Here is a 23,372-nt window from a genome sequence, read left to right on the forward strand (position 1 = left end):
TACTGTAATTATATAAGGAATACAATATATAGCAGAAGAATGGTAATAGTATTAAGGCCGTACGTATATAGTATACCCAATAATAGATAGTGTATATCCAGACATCTGGTAATGCAATACACAATAAAAGGTGTGAATGTTTTTAACACCTTGTCCAAGTGCCAATGATCAGTTAATTATATTATTTGAAATTTGCAGAAAAACTAGATGAGTTTCAGAGAACTTGTGCTAATGTAATGAAAACGTTTAAATGGATCAGATGTGACAGGGATGGTGATTTTGCCCCTCTTCAGTGTGACCCACAAATGGGCAGGTGTTTCTGTCTCCATCACGATGGTACACGTATGAATCATATGATTATGAGTATGAGTAACTCTAGCATGGATATGAGTGATGTCTGTGATCAATGTAAGTTACCATTATGATTAAAGTTAGCATTAGTCATGTATAACATGCACACATACAGCCTGCCCCCCATTAAAGTGCAGAATGTATTGCAGCAAGTATGAAACAGATACATCGACTGGTTGCAGAAAATGCCAGTGTGCCGGTAAAAAATACTGTATTGTAGAGATTAACATTTGTAATACTTATCACTGTTAGATGAGACCAACACATGTCCACTGGCAGACTGGGTAGTTCAGCAGTGCACTCGTGACTGCTTAAATGAGTCCATGAACAACTGTGCACAATGTGCACCTGGTTGTGTAGGTAACTACTGCACTATGTATTATATAGTGAAGTCTGCACTGTCTGTGTAATTTTAGTAGTAGTGGTAGTAGTGGTAGTAGTGGTAGTAGTGGTAGTAGTGGTAGTAGTGGTAGTAGTGGTAGTAGTAGTAGTAGCAGTAGTAGTAGTGGTTACTTTATGTGTGGTGTGCCCTTTTCATGCAGGAGGAATGATGGACGATGAATGTGGTTGGAATGACACAGACAGTTGTGACATGGATGGTGCTTGTGTTGCAAAAGGGAAATTTGCTACTAGGGAATGCTATGATTCAGGTAGTTAACAGCATGTTAGCTAAGTATTGTGACTTATGTCCCTTGTTAGGACTGTATGAAGGAGACAAGTGTAAGCTGCCTAAACATATGAGCAAGGGTGAAAAGCACAAAAATTTGATGCAGTTTCTAAAGGGTGTCAAAGCTCGAAATATAGTTGGGAAATTTGAGCCCGTAAGAAGACCATGCAAGCACACAGCTAAGTGTAACGTGCATGATTGCTATAATTATTAGGTGAAACCTTTTTGTCAAAATGAAACTGTCTGTTATCCTGTCAATGGATCATGTGGTGTCTGTCAGTCAAAGGAATCAATTGGAGGTCAAACATTTAGTACGAAAACACTTCATTACCCATTTATCTACCATACAGGTCCATGTTTTAATAATAGTAACAATCTGAAGTGTGATGAGATTGGTCAGTTTCGTCCACTGCAGTGTATTAAGAACCACAGCATCTGCTGGTGTGTTCATCCCTCTAATGGAACACTGATCCCAAATACAACAACAGATGTGGAATTGTATAAAAAGCTACCAGAGTGTACTGATAAAGGTACTGGATGATGTACACTGAGTTGTGTATATATATCAACTTAAATGCCCCACCACCATAATTTCATAGCATCAGTGTTATTATTATTTGCTGCAGCTGTGCGCAGAGGGCTGGTAGCTTTCAAAGGCACTGCATGGCAGGAGCCCTAACCTACCTGTAAACTGCTGGGCATTAGCAGCCAGCTTTGGCTTGTAACAACTTTATAACATTAGTGTTAACTATACTGACAAATTAATATACAAAATAGCAATCAGCTAAACTTAGCAATTAGGTTTACATGTATATGAATAATGTAATATTCATGTATATTATATTCAAGATGCAGATACATATATACTGTGTGCTGTTACTGACTGTAGTCTTCAAGAAGTGCTCAGCTCAGTTAAGAGGTTCTCAGTATAAAGTTGGCCATGGTCAGTATGGGATAGATGTATCTGACTGCAAAAGATGTCTCTGTGAGGATGGAGCATTCAATGAGTCAACGTGCACTGTCGGTCAGAACTGCTCTCTCTTTTCTCCCAATTCAACTAAAGATTGTTATGTGAATGAACAAAATATTAAACACCAACAGGTTTTTAAAGTTGATAACTGCAACAAATGCAAGTGTTTTGGAGGAAGCATGTCCGGATGCACAAGAAGAAAATGTCAGGGACATGGCTCTGGTAGTAAGGCCACAGAATGTGACAAATGCAAGAAGAAGCCTTGGAAACCAGTCTGTGGTCCCAATGGTGTGACCTATTATAACTTATGTACTGCTGAGTATTGTGCTAGATTTGATGTCCTTGAAGTGACTCCTGGCCCCTGTTCAATTCAGGTTTGTATACTGGAATTAATGGAATCAGTATATTATGTAATTAGAATCTTTGTAATTAATTTGTAATCACATCATCGTGAAATGCCACCATGAAGGCTGTAGAGTTTGATTGGTGCAATATAATACATTTAATACACATTTAATACAATTACACATTTAATCAATGTGTGTTATTGCTGCTACTTGAAAACATTTTAAGGTCTGGTATAAAACATGCTACATGAGTATGACTGTAATAACAATTAGCTAGTATTCATGAATATACTGATCACTAACTCTAGTGAGACTACAAACCCATGATCATTTACTAGTTGGTATAGCAGTTGTATACCACATGTAACTAATGCATGTTACAATCCACACAGGATCCATGTTATGATGTGCCATGTGACGAAGGTCTGACATGTGTGTCACAGAAAATTGTGTGTAGTACTAGGAGAGGATGTAGTCCAAAAATGTTTAGACTCTGTAGTGAGTACACAGTAATTTCATTTTTTTGTCAGTGTAATCCCTTCGCATGTTTTATAGGAGCATTTACATTCATTTCTTTTGCAGTAAATGAAACCAAACTGGCATGTCCAGTAGATGATGTACTAGACAGTGATCAAATTTGTGGCTCTGATGGTAGGACATACAAGAGTGTTTGCAGAATGATCCTTGAAACTGATGGAGTAAATGTGATGCATGGTGGTCCCTGTAACAATAGTGAATGCCAAGGTGGTCAGGTAAGTCTGTTTCACCATTGGAATGTGTATTTATGAACATGTGTTGTTAGTAAACATTAGTAGTTTTGAGATAGATAGTTCATCCAATCTAACTTGAGGCACGCACTTGCAATTGTACCAAGATCCATTATTGCATGTATGTATACAATGGCTATGACCTTGTGCTGGCTCAGCTCATTGAACTTAACACTAGTTTGCAACTGGCTGGCCCTTGTACTGCAGTTTCCTATCAAATGAGGTCCTTGGCAATGTCATTCAAGCTTGATAACACATCCCAGAAAAGGCACCTTACAAAGCAATCGATTATAGTCATCGGGACAGTTGTTATTTGGTTACCTCTATAGGTTTGTGGCACAGATGGCGTCACTTATCCAAGCAAATGTACCCTACAAATTGCAAGTTCAAATGTCCGAGTAGATTACAAAGGCAAGAGTACAATCTGTTGTCATGGAAACTAGGATATGTGATGTAGTTGTTCATTTAAGGAATGTGTCTTGATCCACAAAAAGATGAGGCCATTGAGTCAATGTGCAAACGGGTACGAAATAATAAACTGTGCAAGCCTTGGGATCAGTGTCAGAAGGTGATTCTACCTACTGATGGATGTTGCCCTATTTGTGGTGAGTGAAAAATAACAATACAAGTGAGGTAAGTTAGTGGTAATTGTCAAGGAGGTGCACTCAATATTGCACTGGATGAAGTTGGATTACAAGCGTACTCAGCATTTAATGACCCACAGAATATGATTACATTGGATGACTTGACCGAACGCATAGCAGCTATAATCTCACTGTCACCAAAAGTGCTGAATAAATGTAAGGTGGAGCCCTACTTGACATCAGATGGTAAGAATGTATACTTATATATGTACAGTTGCATTTCGGGTCTTTTGTAGGAAATATTCAGGCTCTTCTCATAGCGACAAATAGCAGTTTTGAAGCTGTGTGCTTCACAGCAGCTGAAAACATGACCAGTTTTATTAACAACCAAGGTGATGGGACTATCAACACAGTTGATTCTGATCCAGTACTAAGTTTCCTCACTGCTGGCTCTAGCCTGGAGGTAGAAACAGGTCTATCCACTAGTGAAGGAGGTGCTGAAATTATTCTTCCTTACTTTATGCTGCAAGTACTGCTGGCCACTCTTGTGACTGTCTTTCTGGTTTAAGACACAGGACTTGTAGCTATTGAACTGACCATTGTTATGTAGTCATTGTTGAGTTTATGCAGCTGCATAACCAGTGTATTAGTTGTTCACATGTGTAGTTCATATCTTGCTTGAGAAACTGTACTGTAGCTAGATGTTATAATTGATGTGTGCATAGATTACTGTGCCACTAGCAATAATGAAAGTGTGCTTGTCCTATTATATCAGATCAGTTATCCTAACATCTCTATCATCTGATGAAAATGTAAATACTGTATCTAATCCAAAACAGCCAAGCTGTAAAAAAAGAGTGCGACCCTCAAAAAGGCTATGGTGAAAAAGATGTGAAATCCAAGGTGGCGGCCAAGAAATGGCTGTGATGGTAGGTTAATGATAAAAATTTAATAACGACAATTCAGGTGAATTTTGTGCCAATTGACTAAGCGGCACCATGCAAAATTCACCTGAATTGTCGTTATTAAAATTTTTACCATTAACCTACCATCACAGTCATTTCTTGGCTGCCACCTTGGATTTCACATCTTTTTTCACCATAGCCTTTTTGAGGGCCGCACTCTTTTTTTACAGCTTTGCTGTTTTGGATTAGATTTCACCTCTTTTTGTATTTGTATACCCCAAAACTGGCCTATGGCCGGCTTTGGGACTTTTTAAACATATCTTTTTTTCTTTACCACAGGAAGAAGAAAAGATGAAGCAGATGTACTTTAAATATTTCTGATTTTATCAGTAAATGTACAAATTTATATATATATATATATATATAATACATATATTTATTACAGAACTCTCCATGGTGGTTTCTTTGTAATTGAACACTCTACAAGGTGGCTTCTTCTAGCTTCTCTCTCTACAGGGTGATTTGTTTTTAGCTGAACTATCTACAAGGTAACATCTTCTAGCTGATCTCTCTACAGGGTGATTTGTTTGTAGCTGAACTCTCTACATGTGGTTTGTTTACAGCTGAACTCTCTACATGATGGTTTCTTTGTAGCTGAACTCTACAAGGTGATTTCTTCTAGCTGAATTATGTCTTTCTATAGTTGCATGAATTCCCTACAAGGTAACTTCTTCTAGCTGATCTCTCTACAGGGTGAATTGTTTGTGGCTGATCTCTCTACAGGGTGGTTTCTTTGTAGCTGATCTCTATACAGGTTACTTGTTTCTAGCTGATCTCTTGAATTCTCTTTAGAGTGATTGCTCTATTAGGATGACTGCTCTATTAGAGTATCTCGATCTTGCTACACCAAGTTGGATTTCGTGTTGTAACTCTGTGGCTTTATGTCTGATTCTTCTACACCATTGAAGAGCCTTTCTAAGATGATTACTCCATCTATGCAGCAATTTTCAAAGCATTACCCCAAGCAGTTTATCTGGTAGGCGTGGCAAGCAGTCGTTTTTTATTAGCTAATCTCGATTGCATAATTGTTACACACTGTTGGTTTTTTCATTGTATTTTCCTGGTTTTTAGCTCGATTTCTTTCAAATCACAAACGGTTTGAGGTTCAATAGCTAACCTATTCACCCACCGAATTTCAGCTTCTTCCCATACGCGGTTTACCCTGTAGGTGTGACAACATATTGGTGTTATTTTTCGTGAATAATCGCTCATAACTCTTTGCCTGTTTATCGTATTCCAGCCAAAGTTGGTACCGAGATGCGCCTTTATATCCCCCTTCTGTGTGCCACATTTCAAGGCAATCGGATATGGCGTTCGCGTTTTATAGCAGTTTTTGTAAGTGTGCGAAAAGAGGAAGAAAAATAATAAGAGAAAAAAACGAAGAAACTAAGCCAATTTTTGAAGTCGCATATCTCGGAAACGCTTGAAGCGATTTCGCTCAAATGTGGAATGTGGAGTGCTGAAGTTGGAGGGAGTGTCCACAGCAAAAATCGTCTTGTTTCATCAAGGCAGCACAGAGCTACGGAGGTGCGAAAATTGCGTTTTCTTTCTTCCTGTCAATATACTCACGGGTGTTGCGCGCCGGCTTCTTGGGCCGCACGACACACTACCGTGTGTCTTGATCTGATGTATGTTCTATTAGAGTATTATAATATGAACCGATTCAGCACTCCACAAATAGCTAATTGCTTTGTTAATACATTTTTTACTGCAGCATGAAGCAAACTTTAGATATTCATTATTATAGTCCATAAATTAGTGTGTAGCAAATATACAAACTGTCTACATGAATAAATGAATGTGATAAATTTTGACAGTATAATTATATGAAAAAAAAATGAAGAATAAGTTTGTTGTTGTTTTTTGTATCACTCGAGTCCAACAAAATGGAATGACATTGTACCAATTGTTGTGAGTATAAAATAATAAATCAATCAGTCATGACACATGCTTCTTATTTTGATTGTTACTAAACGCCATCTCTGTGGAATGACTTTCCCTCAGTTTGTTTGCTGCATGGCCTCTGGAAAGTGATGAAAAACTGTACTCACAGAGTCCTTGTGTATTGCTACACTCCTTTGGAATTTTCAATTTCAAGCCAGCCAGTTAAGTTCTCTCAGCCAGTTCAATACATCCAAAATGGATACTGTTTCTCACATGCAATTTATGAACTTCGTAATCTTCTATGCTATAATGTGTAGCTATATGATGAAATATGTGATTTCATAATCTTCTGAAATCTCTGCAGTCTGCACAGAAATCTTCCCTAACAAGACTAGCATTACATTACTGCTAATGGTTTCATTACTGATTACCGGTATTGTATTGTATGTTATGGCTGTTGATACAAGTGACCTTGGTATTTTTTATTCTCAGCATATGTAAGTATAGCCATAAATAAATAAATACATTAGAGGATAGCATGCAAAACACATTTTGACATAATTTCATAAAATTGCTTAACAACTGTTGTTTGTCAGGCATTTGTGAGGTACATAAGTAAGCTAAGGCTACAGCCATTCTCAACAGTTAAGTGTAGAAGTTTACTAGGTTAGTTGATCACTTGGGACAACCATGGTCCAAAGTGTTCTAGAGCTGCTAAAAGTTTTGCATTGTGGGTTTGAGTTTAACATGTTGGTTTAGCTACTTAGGCTAGGCATTGTTTCAAAGGAATAAGAATTGAGTGTTGCTTAGTTCAGTTACTAGACATTGCTAAATAATCATTTTCACAATGCGGGGATTGTTTTTCTACACAGCACATTTCAACCATAATTATGACAAGATGGCTCAGACATTCTCAACATATATGCCTAGGTTATTTTAGCACCTTGGGTTACTTTAGGCATCCACAAAGTGGTTATTTTGTTAGAAATGGTATCACTACAACCAGCAAAACCCATAATCATTATGTGCCACAATTTAAACCTGCAATCAATGTTTACAAACCTCTGTATAAAGTAATGTACCATGGTAAATGCAGGTTTGTCTTCCTTCACGTAACAGGTGAGCATACCTGATATGTACACCCAAGGGCCGTCAGGCCTGAGAGCGTGGGTGTACATATATCTGCTACAAACCTACAAGTTAAACTTTCAGGTTGGGGTTTTGGAACCCCAGGAAATCCCCAAATAATCTCTTTTGCTATTTTCTATGCAAAGAGGCGGGCGCCATTAAGTGGTTATGGGACACCCGCTATTTAAGTGGAAGAGGCGGGCGCCGCCTGACTAGCGCGGAATATCAAAATTCCTTGGGCCACGCCCTGCGGCATATGTTCGTGCATTCAGAAGTTTGTTTCAGCAAAGCAAAACTAAGATTTATGATGTAGCATGGCGCAACAGAACGAGAGGTCGCGGGATACCGAGTTTCACACGTGCACCGATCTGCCAGCATTCGTAAGTTAAATTTCATATTAATGCCCTATAATGTAGATGCTATAACGTACCTCGGCACACGGATATATTGCTCCTAGGAATTCCGCCGTACAATGACGCTGTGGCTCACGATAACCGGCGGAGTTACATAACAACCATTAAAAAGGTCACCAATATTGAAGAATCAAAGGCGGAATTAAATCACGGCAGTGATGCTTTGGTCGAGCTGGCTTTGATGATCAGTGTCATTGCCTATGACTGAGCAATTGATGTGTTTAGGCCCGGGGTTAAGGCTGTGGGGACGATTTTTGTACTTCCCCTGAGTAGGTCAAGTAACACATTTAATGATTTAATAGTTGTGGATAACTCTATAAGAACTGTTTTTCAGCAGTGCTACTAAACATCATGTTTTTCAGCAATACATCCTGTAAATGCTTCTGCATAGGTAAATCAATCTCTTAAATATGCTGGACAAAGTTTGTGGAGGACTCTAAACACTTGAAACAGCTGTGTGAAAATGCATCAAAGAAAAGAGTTACACACAGAAATGCCCCGTCAAAAAAAAGACGAATTCTTCCAAAAATTGACCCTTGTTTACCCAAAATGAATTTGAACATCTACAACTTTCATTTCAACCTGTTACCTAGCTATTCATGTCATGCATCAGCAACACTACCATTGACAATACTACAATTATACCACACCAGTTTTTGGTAACAGAGGCACAAGTCCTTAATGCTAGACAGACCAGAGGGAGTGCTTCTAAGCGCAGCACGCTAATAAAGGGTTGGCTGTGTCAGACTTTTCTTTGCTAGGGTTCCAGATGAAAAATTAACTTGACTTTATATTCTTTATAATTAATTACTAGACAGACACACAGCTAGTTTGCCTAGGATGTAAAATCAGCAACATTACAGTGCTTATGTGTTAAAATCAGTAAGTTAGAACATATGTATGCTAATTGTAAGTAAAAAGTTACATTACAATTGCTAATAAACAGTAAGTTAATTAATTATAATGTATTGGAATTACATTATAATCACTAAGTTACAGTACATATGTTGCAATTAACAGTAAGTCACAACACATGTGTTACAATTACAAACAATGAACGACTTACATAATTGATTTGCAAAACAATTTAGAGTATGTACTGACATTGACGGCAGGGATAGATAACGTTCCAATCATGAAAGGATTTTAGGAAGTAACTTATGATAATGATTAGTTCTAGCAGTAGGTGTATTAAAGTGGAAGATGTTTGAATCTATAGTTAAATGGGTGAAGGTAGTGGTGGTGGCTGTGATGTAAGTAGGTATCTCTAGTGAATTTAAATTATGTAGGCTTTGATATAGGATTGTGAGTCTTGAGATCTGTCTTCTAATGTTCAGTACAAAGAAACTGTTTGGTGTAAGTTGATTTTCATTGAGAATTTGATAGCACGACAGCGTGCTAGAATATTGGCTTTATTTCTAGCTATATGCATACTATAAAAGAAATATGGCTTGAGCTTTATATTAGCAAAATGTTATCTGGGGTTATTATATGCTCGGTAAATGCATAGTTATGGACAAATGTCTGGTTGCATTGCTTGCTTTCTTTGAACCAGTGTCATGAAAATTTTGCTTTGAATGTCTGCTGTATCTTGCACCATCCTCCCATGCTGTGTGTGATGTTTATCAGTAGGAATATGCATTAAGTCTCTATTATTCTAACTGTACTAGAATTGATGTGGGCATCCAACAGACACGTGTGTATTTTACAGGAACAAAGCACTGCTTTTATGCAACCTTATAGTTTTATAGTTCCTGAACGGTAATAAATACAATTGTGTTTTGGAAACTCCTATGGATTGGGGCACCTTCTATTCCAAATTTGAGCTGAATCTCCCCATTCATCATCAAGACATGCACCTTCGAAGTTCGCCATAATTTCTTCGTGTTTTTCTTCATCTTCTTTTTCATCTTTTCACACCACTTAATAAAATCACTATATAACTTGTGTATCTTTCAGTCATTTTACTGCACGGTACACTGAAGTAGTCTTGAGATTAGTAGATTCTCACAGATCTGCCAGCTTGTGACTCTACTGGAATGTAAATAGTATATAGCCAGTAATGCAGTATATGGCATTGATTCCAAGGAAAAAGCATCTTGTTGTACTTCCGAATTAAAATGGTGTATTAAAGTAGCGAATTCTTACAGTCATTTACTTCACCAGTAGCAAGTTTTGACTGTTTAAATAAATTTAATGCACGAAAAACAACCATGCGGGATTCTTGGAAATCCAATAACATTTACACAATAATTTGAGACTGAACCTGTTAACTGTACCGTGTGACTCATACAGTACAGTTGTACAGCTAAATGACACTGTATGGAAAATACAGTATACGGTGACACTTTGATCCTTTCATGCAAAGCACAATATAAACAATTAAATGCAAAAAAATGTTGTGCGATATGTATGTAGCTATGAGTAAGATAATTGCGTGTCTATTACGCATGTGTGTAGTGCAAAGAAGGCTCAGGTCAACAAGTAAAGGCTGCTATTACAAAATGGGAGTACAAGGGCACTTACACGCTGGCTACTGTTGACAATCCAGGTATAAATATTATTACAATCATCTGTATGTTATGTATAATGAATGCTGTAGATAGTAAGAAGAATGGGATGATTCAGATATGTCAAAGTGATGGAAAGTATTCTTTAAACCTTCATGGGACTGGTGATGGAAAGCAAAGTAGCACTATAACTATTTTTGCTAAGCACACATCACGTGTAACATTAACTATTGTAGGTCTTTTTAGAGTATACACTGCACTTGTGGAGTCCACACAAGTGACATGTATGGAGAGTGTTTGTTTCCCTGGTGTATACATCATTTGGGATGCTGATACACAAAGTATTGAATTCTATGTAAGTTGGAAAGTTAGCTTGTTTAGTACTAAAGTTTAAACTAATTATTAGCAATCACAACTCCCGTAAAGTGATTACCTTTTTGACAAGCCAGTAGTTCCATCCATATGTCTTATCCATCCAAGATTAAAGATACAAGATTAAACCTTATCCATTATTTCATCATCTCAATGTGTAACGGTTATGATTACAGAAGTTATAAACTAACTTACTTACATCACTAGGCATAGAAGAAGGGGAGCTATAGAGACTAACCTCAATGTCAGGGAAGAAGTTTTAATTTAACTCTTCCAGTTCTAGTGAAAAGATTGAAATACTCTAATAGAGCTTTCAGCCAGCTCTAATAAAACAGTCAGGTGCATGCAGGATTGTAATGACTAATGAATAATGAACCGCAAACTTTCCTGATCTGAAACATACAGCTGACAGTAAGTGGCCTAATAGGAGAGCTATTTACCCTAAATACCATATGCATTCCTTTATTACTGCTTCTGCAGTAAATGCATGCATTTCTGTACTTAATCTGAATTTCTTGTAAGGTTATTTCTATAGTTACTTTTACTATGCAAGCAGAAATGTGAGGGAATAAAGGGATTACCATTAGGACATCCTGTTAGGTTAGTGTTGAATGCATGATTTTTTAATGATTTGAAACCTGTTGTATTGCTATACTACATGAACTAAACTTAATGCTTCAAGTTTACTATTATGTGATTAAATTTTGTATTATATCAATATTGTGTGTCATGCAACCAACAAAGCCGGTGCATCACACTGTGTGTATTTTGACAGGAAGAAATAAAACATGATTTTCACACCTGCATGCATAGCTCCATGGTTCCTTCTGCAACGCACGCCAATTTTGTCTGCCTGGTAGGGTAGGCCACATAGCAAATTTGAATACTTTTCTTCAGCCATTTGTGAGATATGGGCAACAAAGTTTTGATTTGTTTTTCTTTGCCTAGATTATTCTTTTTGCACACTTTGCAAAAAATTGTTATAAAATGCAACGCATACTTTGACTACCTTGAAATTTGGTACTGATAAAGGATCATATAAAGGTAAAATTCACGTACTAAGGAATCTGATAAACATCCATTGTCATATTAGAGTTTATTCATTGAACTTTTGTCATGGCTACAGGATAAACTGCCTATGAGAACAACTTGAAATTTGGTGTGTACATGTTCTAGCCATCATAGCACTGCCTAGATGGTTAGAAAACAAAGAAGTAACAGTTGCAGAGTTACAAAGCAAAAACAAAACAACTGTAAATTGCCGAATCAAGATACCCTAACACAACACTCACTGCAAATTAATCACTTCATAGATTGTTTTAGAACATTTTATGTACATTCTATTAGAATTCCTCAAAAAGTGTGCACTTTATTAGAGTATTACAATAATATTACAAAGAGGATAATACCAAATGTAACTTCTGTATTCAATATCATCATTGTGTCTATAGATAAGAACAGTGTTGGGGTAACACGATACTTATGTAATGTGTTACATAATAATTATTACTTTTGTGGTAACAAAGTGATATAACAAAATACGTTATAAAATCTGGTAATATAACTCAAGTTACTTTATTTACAAATGTAACGCGTTACCTAAGTAATGAAGTTACTGTAATGAGTCTAATATTATGTAATATTATTACTACAAGTAAAGAAATTACTAATCTCATTAGTAATCCACTGAGTAATGCCTAGCCACTACGAAGTAACGAAGCCTACTAAATGAAACTTATTTACCAACTTCTTACTTATAACCAAGATTTGTACATTGTACAACAATGTAATCATGTCACGTGATAAGGTGGTAGTTTCACATGTGACAACTTAAGGCTGTGGACACAAAGTAATATAATGTGTAATATTATTATAGTTCTTTATTATATGGGTAATATGCAACTGTAACTAAATAGTTAGGTGCATGTAATATGTAATGAGTTACTTTCAAAAAGTAATTGGATAAGAACTGTGGGTAAAAAAACAAACCCCATTGGGGCCATATAGAGTACAAAAAGAAATGAACTCCACAATTAAGCTGTGAAAAAGGGTGTGGCCTTCAATAGCCTGATTGTGAAATAACAGTGTGAAAAGTGGTGGCCAACAAATGGCTGCAATGATGTTAATGCTAATAAATACTGTATGTATTATTAACATTTATGGCATTAACATATATACAGCGATTTCTTGGCCCCCACCCCTTTGGTTTCACAACTTTTTTCACCCAGCCTACTGAAGGCTACACCCTTCTTTCACAGTTTGGCTGTTTTAGTATGGATATAAATTATATAATGTGTAATAATTCAACAATATTTTCACCACTTCCTTACTACATGCAGTAATTATGGTACGTTATATGGGTATGCAGTTATTTTTGTTCCATATCTTTAGGATGGAAATTCAAATTCTCCACCAAATAATAAAAGATGTGTTTGTTGGAACCAAGAATCATCTAGTGGAGATTCACCAAATTCTGAGTTGCTACTACAAGCATGGACCACAGGGGATACCGGTTACTACCTATCATTTGGTGGTCAGGATCTACCAGATGGGAATACTGTTAGTTCTGATGAAGACTACATTGCTGAACTGACAACAAGCAAGGCATACAGTAGTAGATTAGTGTTTACAGGTTAGGTTCATCCATGGGCATAATATTAATAGAATCAGAATAGATCAATTGTATAGAAGTGTAGGAATTTTGTGAGCATCATTGCAATGAAAGTTCTAAAAAAGGGGGAAATCTACACCTGACAAGTTCAATAGAGTTTAATAGTCACATCACCACTGCATGTATCATTATTAGATTGTTGCAGTCACGTTATATTGTAGCTACCACCTTTGATCTTATCTCCCTTGTTTTTGCACTTAAATATAAAATTATTAATCTGTTACGTATAGAGTTGCACCGATATGCATATTTTCACTTTTACCGATACCGATTTTTCACTCATTCCTGTAGCCGATATGCCGATATTTACCGATATTCTTCTATTCTGTAGGTCAGGGGAGAAAGAGCAAAAATTATCTGAAGTTTATGTGCGTGTATAACATTAGTTGAAATAATTTAATTACTTGCGTGGGCGGCCGATTCTACAATGTTTGCTACCAGTGTCCCACTAACCCCTTACATGGAAATGAAAGCCAAGTAGTTATAAAACACCTAAGTCAGCTTCTCAAACGGAGTTTTGGTGGGATTCTAGACCCTTTCCAAATAGTGATTGGTTGATTGCGTGGGCGGCCGATAAATATACACAGTCTATTATAGCCTTGCAGCCACACTATTCACAGATAAACAAGCCTAAATAGTTATAAACAGGTACAGCAAATAAATGTTTACCACTTACCACTGCATTCACTGCTTTCTTTTAATACTGTCACGTGTTTATTACTGTCGTTAATGATTGATTGTGGGTTTAGGTTATCGGCAAATAATTTCCTCTTTGTAGCCGATACCGATACTTGCAAAATCACCTTATATCGGCTGTTACCGATTATTCAACCGATTATCGGTGCAACTCTAGTTACGTATATGTGACCGAGTCTGCCAAATATACATACATTGGCCTAATAATTTTATTGTGTGTTTCCTTTTCTGCATACGCTATAGCAATTCAGGAAGATTTTTACATAAGTGGTAAAAAATGTTACATAGCTGTCATGTTTAGAGATGAAGTTACTAAACTCCAAAGTTTATAGCAAATTTAAAATCAAGTATTGACGGACTATAAGACACGTTTTGTCAGACTGAAATTGATTGAGACATAAATTGAGTGAGGTCTAGCAATCCTAACTTATGATCAAAATTACAGCCAACGTAAATCACTACATAACACTCAACCTGTTTGCCTTGTACACTATTTACACTGATTATGCTGAAGTGGTGTGTGACTGTGTATTCCATGCCTTTTGCTATAAGCTATTTATGAAGTATTTTAAATGCTTACAAAATCACAGATATTATCATATCCACAGAATATCAGAGACTTCTGGAGAGGACAAATGACAGCACAGAGTATGTTAAGAATCTTGGAAGGATGAGCTCTGATCTGCTACAGCTACATAAACACCAAAAAGAGCTGAAAGTATGCTGATTCGTTATTTTGTAGGGAAACAGTTATAATAATGCATAGATAACATACTTGAATGTCTTTTTATTACATACTTTACTGCCACGTTTCAGCCAAATATGCACCTTTTGGATGACTGACCATGACTGTGACTGCTGACTCTTTACTGACATTTACAACCATTCAGCAATAATCAGTCTTAGTCAGTCATTCAGCCTTAGTTAGCTTGCACTATACACACAGTCTTACAGCTGTATGCATTCTTTACATAAGTGAACCGTATATGTATACAGACTGTAATTAAGAGTTATAGTTAAAGTATGAATACATGAGAACTTTATACAAAAGCAGTGTATATGTATTTCATTACGTTTGTAGTCTGTTGTAGTTTCATCGCAAAATGTTGATTGGAAGCTCAGCGGAACTTACATGCTGTCTGCAGTTGGCAATCCAGGTGTGTTACCTGTCACTGCATATCATTATAATGCCATGCTTTAGATGGTAAGAAGAATGGTATGATTCAGATATATCAAGATGGTCGCAATTATTCTCTGGATATCAATGGAACAGCTAATGGAAAACAAAGTAAACCATTATGTAACTATTCATGGAATCTGACTATGATACATGTATATAGGTCGTTTTAGATTGTATACTGCTGTTGTGAACTATATCCATCAAGTGACATGTTTGGAGAGTGTTTATTTCCCTGGTATTTATATCAGTTGGAATACTACCTCACAAAGCATTGGATCTTTTGTAAGTTACAGGGTAGTTTTGCGCTTAGTGCTAAGCCACAATCGATGTATCATGCAATTCAGTGTATCTCAGTGTGAGGGCAATTTCGTAGATACCACCTGAGTCTGAGGCAAAACAGGACTTACTAAGCTATGGTATATGAAGGCTATATCCCACTACCCTAGGGAAATATCTTACATAGCTCAGCCTTGTTGAAATAAGCATTATTCAAGAAAGTTAGGAATTTTAGGGACCATAGAAATGAAAAGTGAAACAAGGGACACTTGCAGATATACTAGTGGACATCTTATATTTCAGCTTATAATGATTACAGATTAAATGTTCACTAATACGTAGATCTGCAGGCCTCCCTTGCTTTACTACTTATGATCTCTAATCAAACTTATTTTTCTTTGTACTTGTTTGTATACCTTTATTGGAACATAATTTTGACTGGTGAACCCACGCATACCGCATAAAAGAAAGGATGGTGCTAGACATGCCATAATTATTAATTATAAGCCTGGGTTCACACCCCATACATCAATTAGTAACAAGTGAAGAGACCATTATACTTCTTTTCCAGCTATTTTCAGCCAAATTTCAACTGCAGAACAGTATGAGAAGTGTCTCTGCAATTGACCCAGTCACTACAGACAGTATGGACGATAACCATGATAACTAGTTAGCAAAGCCACAGGAATGCCATAAATATAATACTGTAAGATGACGATTGCCATGCTGTCAGTGAAAAGAAATGGGGGATCATGATGTGTGCATCGTACTTCCTGCAGTTGTGCCAAAATAGTCTGGCAGAAGAAGGGCTGAACCTTGCAATATGATCTATATTATGTCACAAAGTATTTCTGCATACTATGGACTACTCAAAACCACCTGCTGGACCTTTGTCAACATTGAACAAATTGGGATATTAACACAGGAAATTCTAGTATTTTGGTCATTCCATGTTAAATTATCAGAGAAATTAAAATGTTAACCCGCTCTTCTCAAATTTCTTTAAAATTCTCACAAGTACAGTGTATACACCAAGTTTCATTTGATTCCTTACATGGTCACATTCCATGTTATGCCTGTTTGCTTTACTGTGTAGGTATTTTACTGCATTTGTGATTGCACAATACTTCTAATATTCAACTATACAATGAAACTTGTTAAATTAATGTAGTCTCATTGACTAAATGGTTTTTAGATATAATAACCAGTGTAAGGTCTTCTTTGACATCAGCTTGATTTTCTGACCTTGAATAGAGTACGTGTAAAGTTGTGAGTTATGGGATCCATGCCAAAATAGCCATGCAAGTTGTGACAGACTTTAAAGTTAAATTAAAGCCAGCAACCAAGAAATTGCTGCACTGTAATTAAATTGCGGCTTTTAAACCAGCACTTTTACTTTTAGTTTATAACTCTGAATGATACAGTTGCAGTGCCACCGCGCCCCGTGCAAATACTGTACAAACAAAATCCAGAGTCAGCATGCACTGATATGAATTATTTGTAAACCCAAGTTCGTACTGCATCTGTTACTAACCAAATACGCTGTATGCCATGCACATACATATGCCATTGCTGGTGGTGTTGAATAAATACCAATAGTAAAGGAAAACGCTAGTGGAGCAAATAGGTGGCAGCAGGAAAGATTTTAAGTCAAAATTTAAAGCAAACAACGACTGCAAATCACGCTTGCAATATAATACAATGGATGCTCTAAATGGACACACATCCAAGTGCAATAGCATGATTAACTCTTTTTCAAAGTAACACACAAATGTGAATTCTTCAACTGGAGATGTACATGCAGATATTCATCTAACCACTTTAGATAATCTCTCCAGAGGTTTCTTTGTGGTTTTAAATGCCTCATCATCTCCCAAAGATTAAAAGATATTATGCATATGGCCTTATAGCACTGTCGCTTCGGTTGCCAAATGGACACCACAATACAGGACCTTCAGGCTACTAAATTCTGCAGAGGTTTGTGTTTCATCATACAACTATTATTTAGACAATGTCATGACTCTTGAAGGGATATTTGCAATGTAGGTATTGTTTTTATTCTAGTCATACATCTATAAGTACAAAAACACCTAGCCTCAAATTTTGAAAATTAAATTGCAATTATTTGTGAATATTCCTTGCAAACTCCAATCACATTGGTAATTGCTGAATGCCTTAGCATGATGCAAGAAATCTGGTTCTATTTGACCTTATATAAATAAATAAATAAATAAATGTTTGTCTGCAATGGAAGTGCCCCCTGTGAATACACAATCCATGTTGTCAGAACCAATTACTCGTTGATATTTACTAAAAAAAAAATGTTTTTGACTTCTAGACTGAACAAGCAGCCAAATGTAATGTGTTTTGCTGTTTGCATAAATTTATACGAGTGTCAGATATGTCTGTTGGTCATTAGACATGGAAACCAAACAACCCACCAAATGAAAGAAGCATTGGTTGGAGTCAAGTCAGTCCTGAGACACCTACTAAAGGTTTTCCAAACTCCACAGTGCTACGAGCATGGACCGCATCATCACAAGAGAGTACTGGTTACTACCTGTATTTTGGTGGTCAGGATCAAACAGATGGGAATACTGCTGAAGATTACACTGCTGAATTGACAACAGATCAGGCTAATTGTGGTGCCTTAGTATTAACAAACTGTTCAGGTTAGTGCTAATGATAAGTTGTGCAGGATGTAACAGTAAATAAAGGTAGCTCAGTTACGATTTTAATGATTATCACAATCAATGCAAGCGACTGTGTATAGCAAATCACTTACTGCATGTATACATTCTTTGCATACCTACATGTTTCTTTGATGTTGAAATGTACAAGTAATAATTTACTTAATACTCACAGAATATGAGGCATTTCTCAGCTGGATAAGTGACAAGGTAAAGTATATCATGAATCTTCCATCAAAGTTGAGCACTGATCTGAAGAAATTACACCATCTCAAAAATGAGCTGGAGGTAGGTGCTGTAGCCATTATTATTTTTGTGTTTCGAAGATATAATTATTAAATTTGCTTTTTTAGTTGATGATCTTCCTTATTTAAGCATTTTATTTATTGCAATGATCCTACTAGCTTGTGAATTTTTCCATGCACTTGTTTGTAAGGTTTTTTGTAACATAGTAAACTTCTATACTACCACATCAAAGGAGAGAATGGTGTTAGACGTATGAGACTGTAATACACTTGCCATGACACTAATACGCAATGTAGCCATTGCAAGTTTTTGACTATATACTGTCTGTTACAAATTCCCTGCAATAATAGGTTTATGAGATGTGGTGTTTGGCAAAGGAGGACAAGGATACGTCTGTGGTGCATGTGCTGTGGTATGCCAAAAGGTACCTGTCAAACTGAAGTGAAGTGTGAACCATGAAAAATCAAGATCATAGCCTTAGCTGTTATTGAATTTCATTTACCTAAAAAATTTAGATATTTTTAATTCATAGCAACTTATGTACTGTATAGCCTAAATATTTTGACTGGAGGTATTTTTGAGGTTGAGTAATGCTAAACATTTTATGGACTTGCAAACACTCCCAAATGGTATATAGAGGTCAAGTATAAAATGTGACTGGGCCTGCGAAAATAGGGCATGTGGGCACATGAGTTTTGCCTACTTTTTCACACTTTCATCACTCATAACGTTTTGTACCGTTATGCTATGGCAATGCTATTTTCAGCACTTAGTAAGGATTTAATTAGCATCATGATGCAAGTTACACAATGCAAATATTCTTTTCCAGTACTGAGATATGACCTGTAATTTGACGGGATGTAGCTTGTGCCCACATGCCCTGTTTTCGCAGGCCCAGTCACAAATATTCACTGTAGCTTCCAAACCCTTGAAATATTTAGGCTATATGGTATTGGAAGCATCTCAGATTACACTGAAGATACTATTTGGCTTTAATCAATGCTGGCTGTGATGGTAAAGTACACCATAATCACACATAGGTCATAGTGTATTAGTATTAAAAATTCTTTGCAGTGAAGTGGCAATACATATGTTTTACAAACATGCAATGTGAATCATACTGTTTGGTAGTACTGTATAGTAGGGGTCATTAAGGTTTGTACTATCCTACGAAAATTTTTTTTGTCACCCTCAATGATCAGAGGAAATAGGTTTAAGTGTCGCATATTATTACTGCTTATATGTTTCCGTGTGCAGCAAGTGGAGAATGACTATAAACATCATAGGAAGAAATTAGCTCACTGCCTACCTCCTGACAGCATGCAGCAGACCATTGCAATTCCTAAGGGAGTACAGGAAGTTGATATATTGCAACAGACTACTGAGGTGCAGTGCCAGTGGATTATGGAGAAACTTAAGGAGAGGCAGACACAGTGTGATGATTTAATTGAGCGTCTCACTTCGTTTAATCAACAATACAAATATGGTCAAACATTTATTGAGTGGGGAGAACAGCTTTTTATAGAGTCAGATACTTTAGAACCTGCAATACAATTAGAGAAATGTTCTGTAAGTAATGTATTTGCTAAGTAATGAGTGTACATGTTCATTGAAACAGGAGATAAGACGGAAGAGAGATGAAGAGCAGGAAAGACACACCAAAGTGTTGGAGGAGGGAAGGAAGATCATCGAACTTAATTATGTTGATCTGGACAAAGATCATACAGACAGGTTGGACCAGATCACCAAGCGATGGAGTACACTATGGGAGAAATGTGATCAGTGGCACTTGGTTGTTACTACCAAACTCAACCTCAAGCTTGTTGATGTGAAGTCATCATCAAAAGACAAAGAAGTATATAGACAATGCATGCACTTCACGTCTGAGTTTGGTAAACTCCTTTGTTTACATAGTCACTGGCATTAATAGCTAAATGCTTTAATATTGCATAGTCATGCATGAATTGGCTATATATAATCTAGCATACACTGTAAGTATTGCCTTAAAGCTTGTGGTTGATGTGCTAGAAAATAGTACCATGACAAGCAGCCATATTTATATTTTATCTGATTGAAACAGGGGCGGATCCAGAGTTTGGAAAGAGGGGGGGCACCTTGCTGAAAAAAGTTGAAGAGCAAAAAAAAAAAAGGTCACATTGTCACAACAATAATAGCTAGTTATCCTTTACCAAATATATGATATCACGTATGTTATGTAAAATAAAATCCTATTATAGCTTCATAAGTAAGCTGCACTGCCTCATGAACATTGTGATTGCTTTATTAGAGTAATTGACTGCTTTATTAGAGTAATTGACTGCTCTATTAGAGTATCTCGATCTTGTATGCAATTTCTTGAAGGGGGGGGGGGGGGCATTTGCCCCAAATGCCCCATCCTGGATCCGCCATTGTGAAAGTTGGTCACAATGTGTAGTCATTTGTCCATTGTACATATATGCATTATTTTTTTCATACTAAAATGTATACATGCTTGTTTGATTTAATGTATTGTTTGTAGCAGTTCTTTTATTTTAATGTGCTGTTTGTATAGTGTGATGAGGATGAGGACTTGTGGCAACCACTTGTATGGGAAGATGACGGCATTTATACACTGGCCACAGTTGGTTATCCAGGTATGGTGTAAAGGAAAATGCTGCTGTGTGTTATGTTGTGTTTGATGTAGTCGATAAGACAAAGGGAATGATCAAGATAATTCAAAGTGGTGGAAATTATTATCTGAACCTCCAAGGAAACAAAGATGAAACACAAAGTAAAGTTGTAGACTGGACATTTATACCATTATTATGTTAAATGTCCCATTGCAGGTCAATTCAGACTGTATCGTGCACTAGTTAATGGTCACTGTACAGTGAAATGTTTGAGGAGTGTGTGTTACCCTGATATTTACATCAGTTGGGATGCTAAATCAAAAAGCATTGGATTTTTTGTAAGTTTGTGTATAGCTGCTATATGTTAAAACATTAACACGCAACAGAAAAGTGTGAGCAATAGGTAGGGAAAGCTATAGCTAAGTGATGTTTTTGCTTTAAAATCACTCTTTGAGTTCTGATAGGAAATGCTTTGGTATGCATAGTGATAAAAGTTTGATCTAACCCTATATAGCTATGTCTACAGTTATTTCAGTACCCTGTAGATTTGCAAATACTGGTTTTTTATGCCATCATCAACAACTCCGTTAATGTTTATTGCATATATTCGTAGCAGACTTAGTATGTGAATTCACCTTAAAATGTGACCAGATTTTACAAAACCAATCCAAATCGCACATCAGACAAAATCAAACTAACACCACCAGTGGATAGCTACACTATCGTACCAGTAGTTTTGACACTCAGTACCACTCAAACTACTCGAGGCTGGTTTCAACAGACGTCTTTTCTGGAGGGTGTGTAGAGCTCGAATGGCGGTTTTAGGCCTTTTGATTGACCTGGCTTGGCAAGAATCAGTGGTTTACTGGTGGACACCCTGTCAATGTTGGCCAGGCGTTTTTTTCTGTGGATTTTGCTGCATATCAGCCACTAATTATAAGGAGCCAGCACAGCCCTGTAATCTTGTCTCTGGACTCCAATCGTGGTCTGCCTCCATTTTGAGGTCTAACTCTTGCCCTCCCCGCCACCCCTCACCCTCACCCTCCCCACCACCCCTCACCCCTTTGTGAGCACTTGTGATACTACTTCGCTTGTCCAACAGCTCAGATTTTCTATCTTATTTGGTGGGAAACTCTACAAGCAGCTACAAGTACTGGAAGTGGTCTGAAAGGTAACAGATTGATGCATCTTTAGTGTAAATTTCATATGCGTGCTTGCTATCCTTGGAGAGTTTTGCTGGCTTGAATTCTTTAAAACCGTGTATCTTGAAACTTCTAATGTGCAATTTGGATTGTTTTTCCAAAATCCAGTCACAAATGTCCTTAAATGTGTCAAATTTCAAGGTAATTGTGTTACATGTTTGCATTTATAATTGTAAAGAGTATGCAAAAGAAGAAGACAAATATGGGCATTAGAAATAAAGAAAAGTGACTTTAAGTTATGGCAATTTTGTTCAAATTTGGTATGTGAGATGCTGGAGGTAGAGAGTGTTGTAGTGTAAACATCGTTCCATTTGGAGAAGGGAACATAGAGCTACGCACATAAGCATGAAAATAGCAATAGTGTGGCATGCCAGCTTTCTTGACTACATAAATGTGCCTTGATATTTATAAATATTTGATTTGTAGAAGTGGACTGAAGATAATCCACCAAAGGATAACAGATACATTACATGGAGTCTAGTGGGTCCTGAGACACCTAATAAAGATTATCCTTACTCTTCTGTGTTGCAAGCATGGACCACATTCCCACCAGATAGCACTGGTTACTACCTTTCATTTGGCAGCCAGGATCTACCAGATGGAAATACTACTAATTCTGATGAAGACTACATTGCGGAACTGACAACAGATAAGGCTGAGAGTAGTCTCTTAGTTATGCAGAAATGTACAGGTTGTATACCTGATGATGAGACTAATGGTGACACGTGATAATGCTAAAATTCATACATACGCACGCATATGGCTATTTGTATTATTGTTGGTTTTCATTAGCACACATGTTTATAGATTTTATGTTATAGAATGATTTCTAGTGTAATGGCCA

At 36.8% G+C, this 23,372-nt stretch overlaps 1 protein-coding gene across 2 annotated transcripts; it reads left to right on the forward strand.

Moving 5' to 3' along the window:
- Positions 1–7,871: 7,871 nt before the first annotated feature.
- On the forward strand, positions 7,872–23,372 carry LOC136237755 (uncharacterized). Of its 2 annotated transcripts, none has more exons than XM_066027967.1 (17): positions 7,872–8,043; positions 10,537–10,627; positions 10,679–10,765; positions 10,823–10,941; positions 13,350–13,590; positions 14,934–15,043; positions 15,407–15,482; positions 15,527–15,613; positions 15,666–15,787; positions 18,201–18,453; positions 18,647–18,759; positions 19,975–20,286; positions 20,336–20,572; positions 21,284–21,350; positions 21,401–21,487; positions 21,543–21,664; positions 22,955–23,372. In XM_066027967.1, exons 1-17 carry the CDS (start codon positions 7,978–7,980, stop codon positions 23,255–23,257), a joined length of 2,493 nt encoding a protein of 830 aa, XP_065884039.1. In that variant the 5' UTR covers positions 7,872–7,977; the 3' UTR covers positions 23,258–23,372. The 2 variants fall into 2 exon arrangements, with proteins under 2 accessions (XP_065884039.1, XP_065884038.1); XM_066027966.1 differs by having other exon boundaries at positions 7,873–8,043; positions 21,269–21,350.

Source organism: Dysidea avara, chromosome 11 (assembly GCF_963678975.1).
Source record: "Dysidea avara chromosome 11, odDysAvar1.4, whole genome shotgun sequence".
NCBI classification, from domain to species: Eukaryota; Metazoa; Porifera; class Demospongiae; order Dictyoceratida; family Dysideidae; genus Dysidea; species Dysidea avara.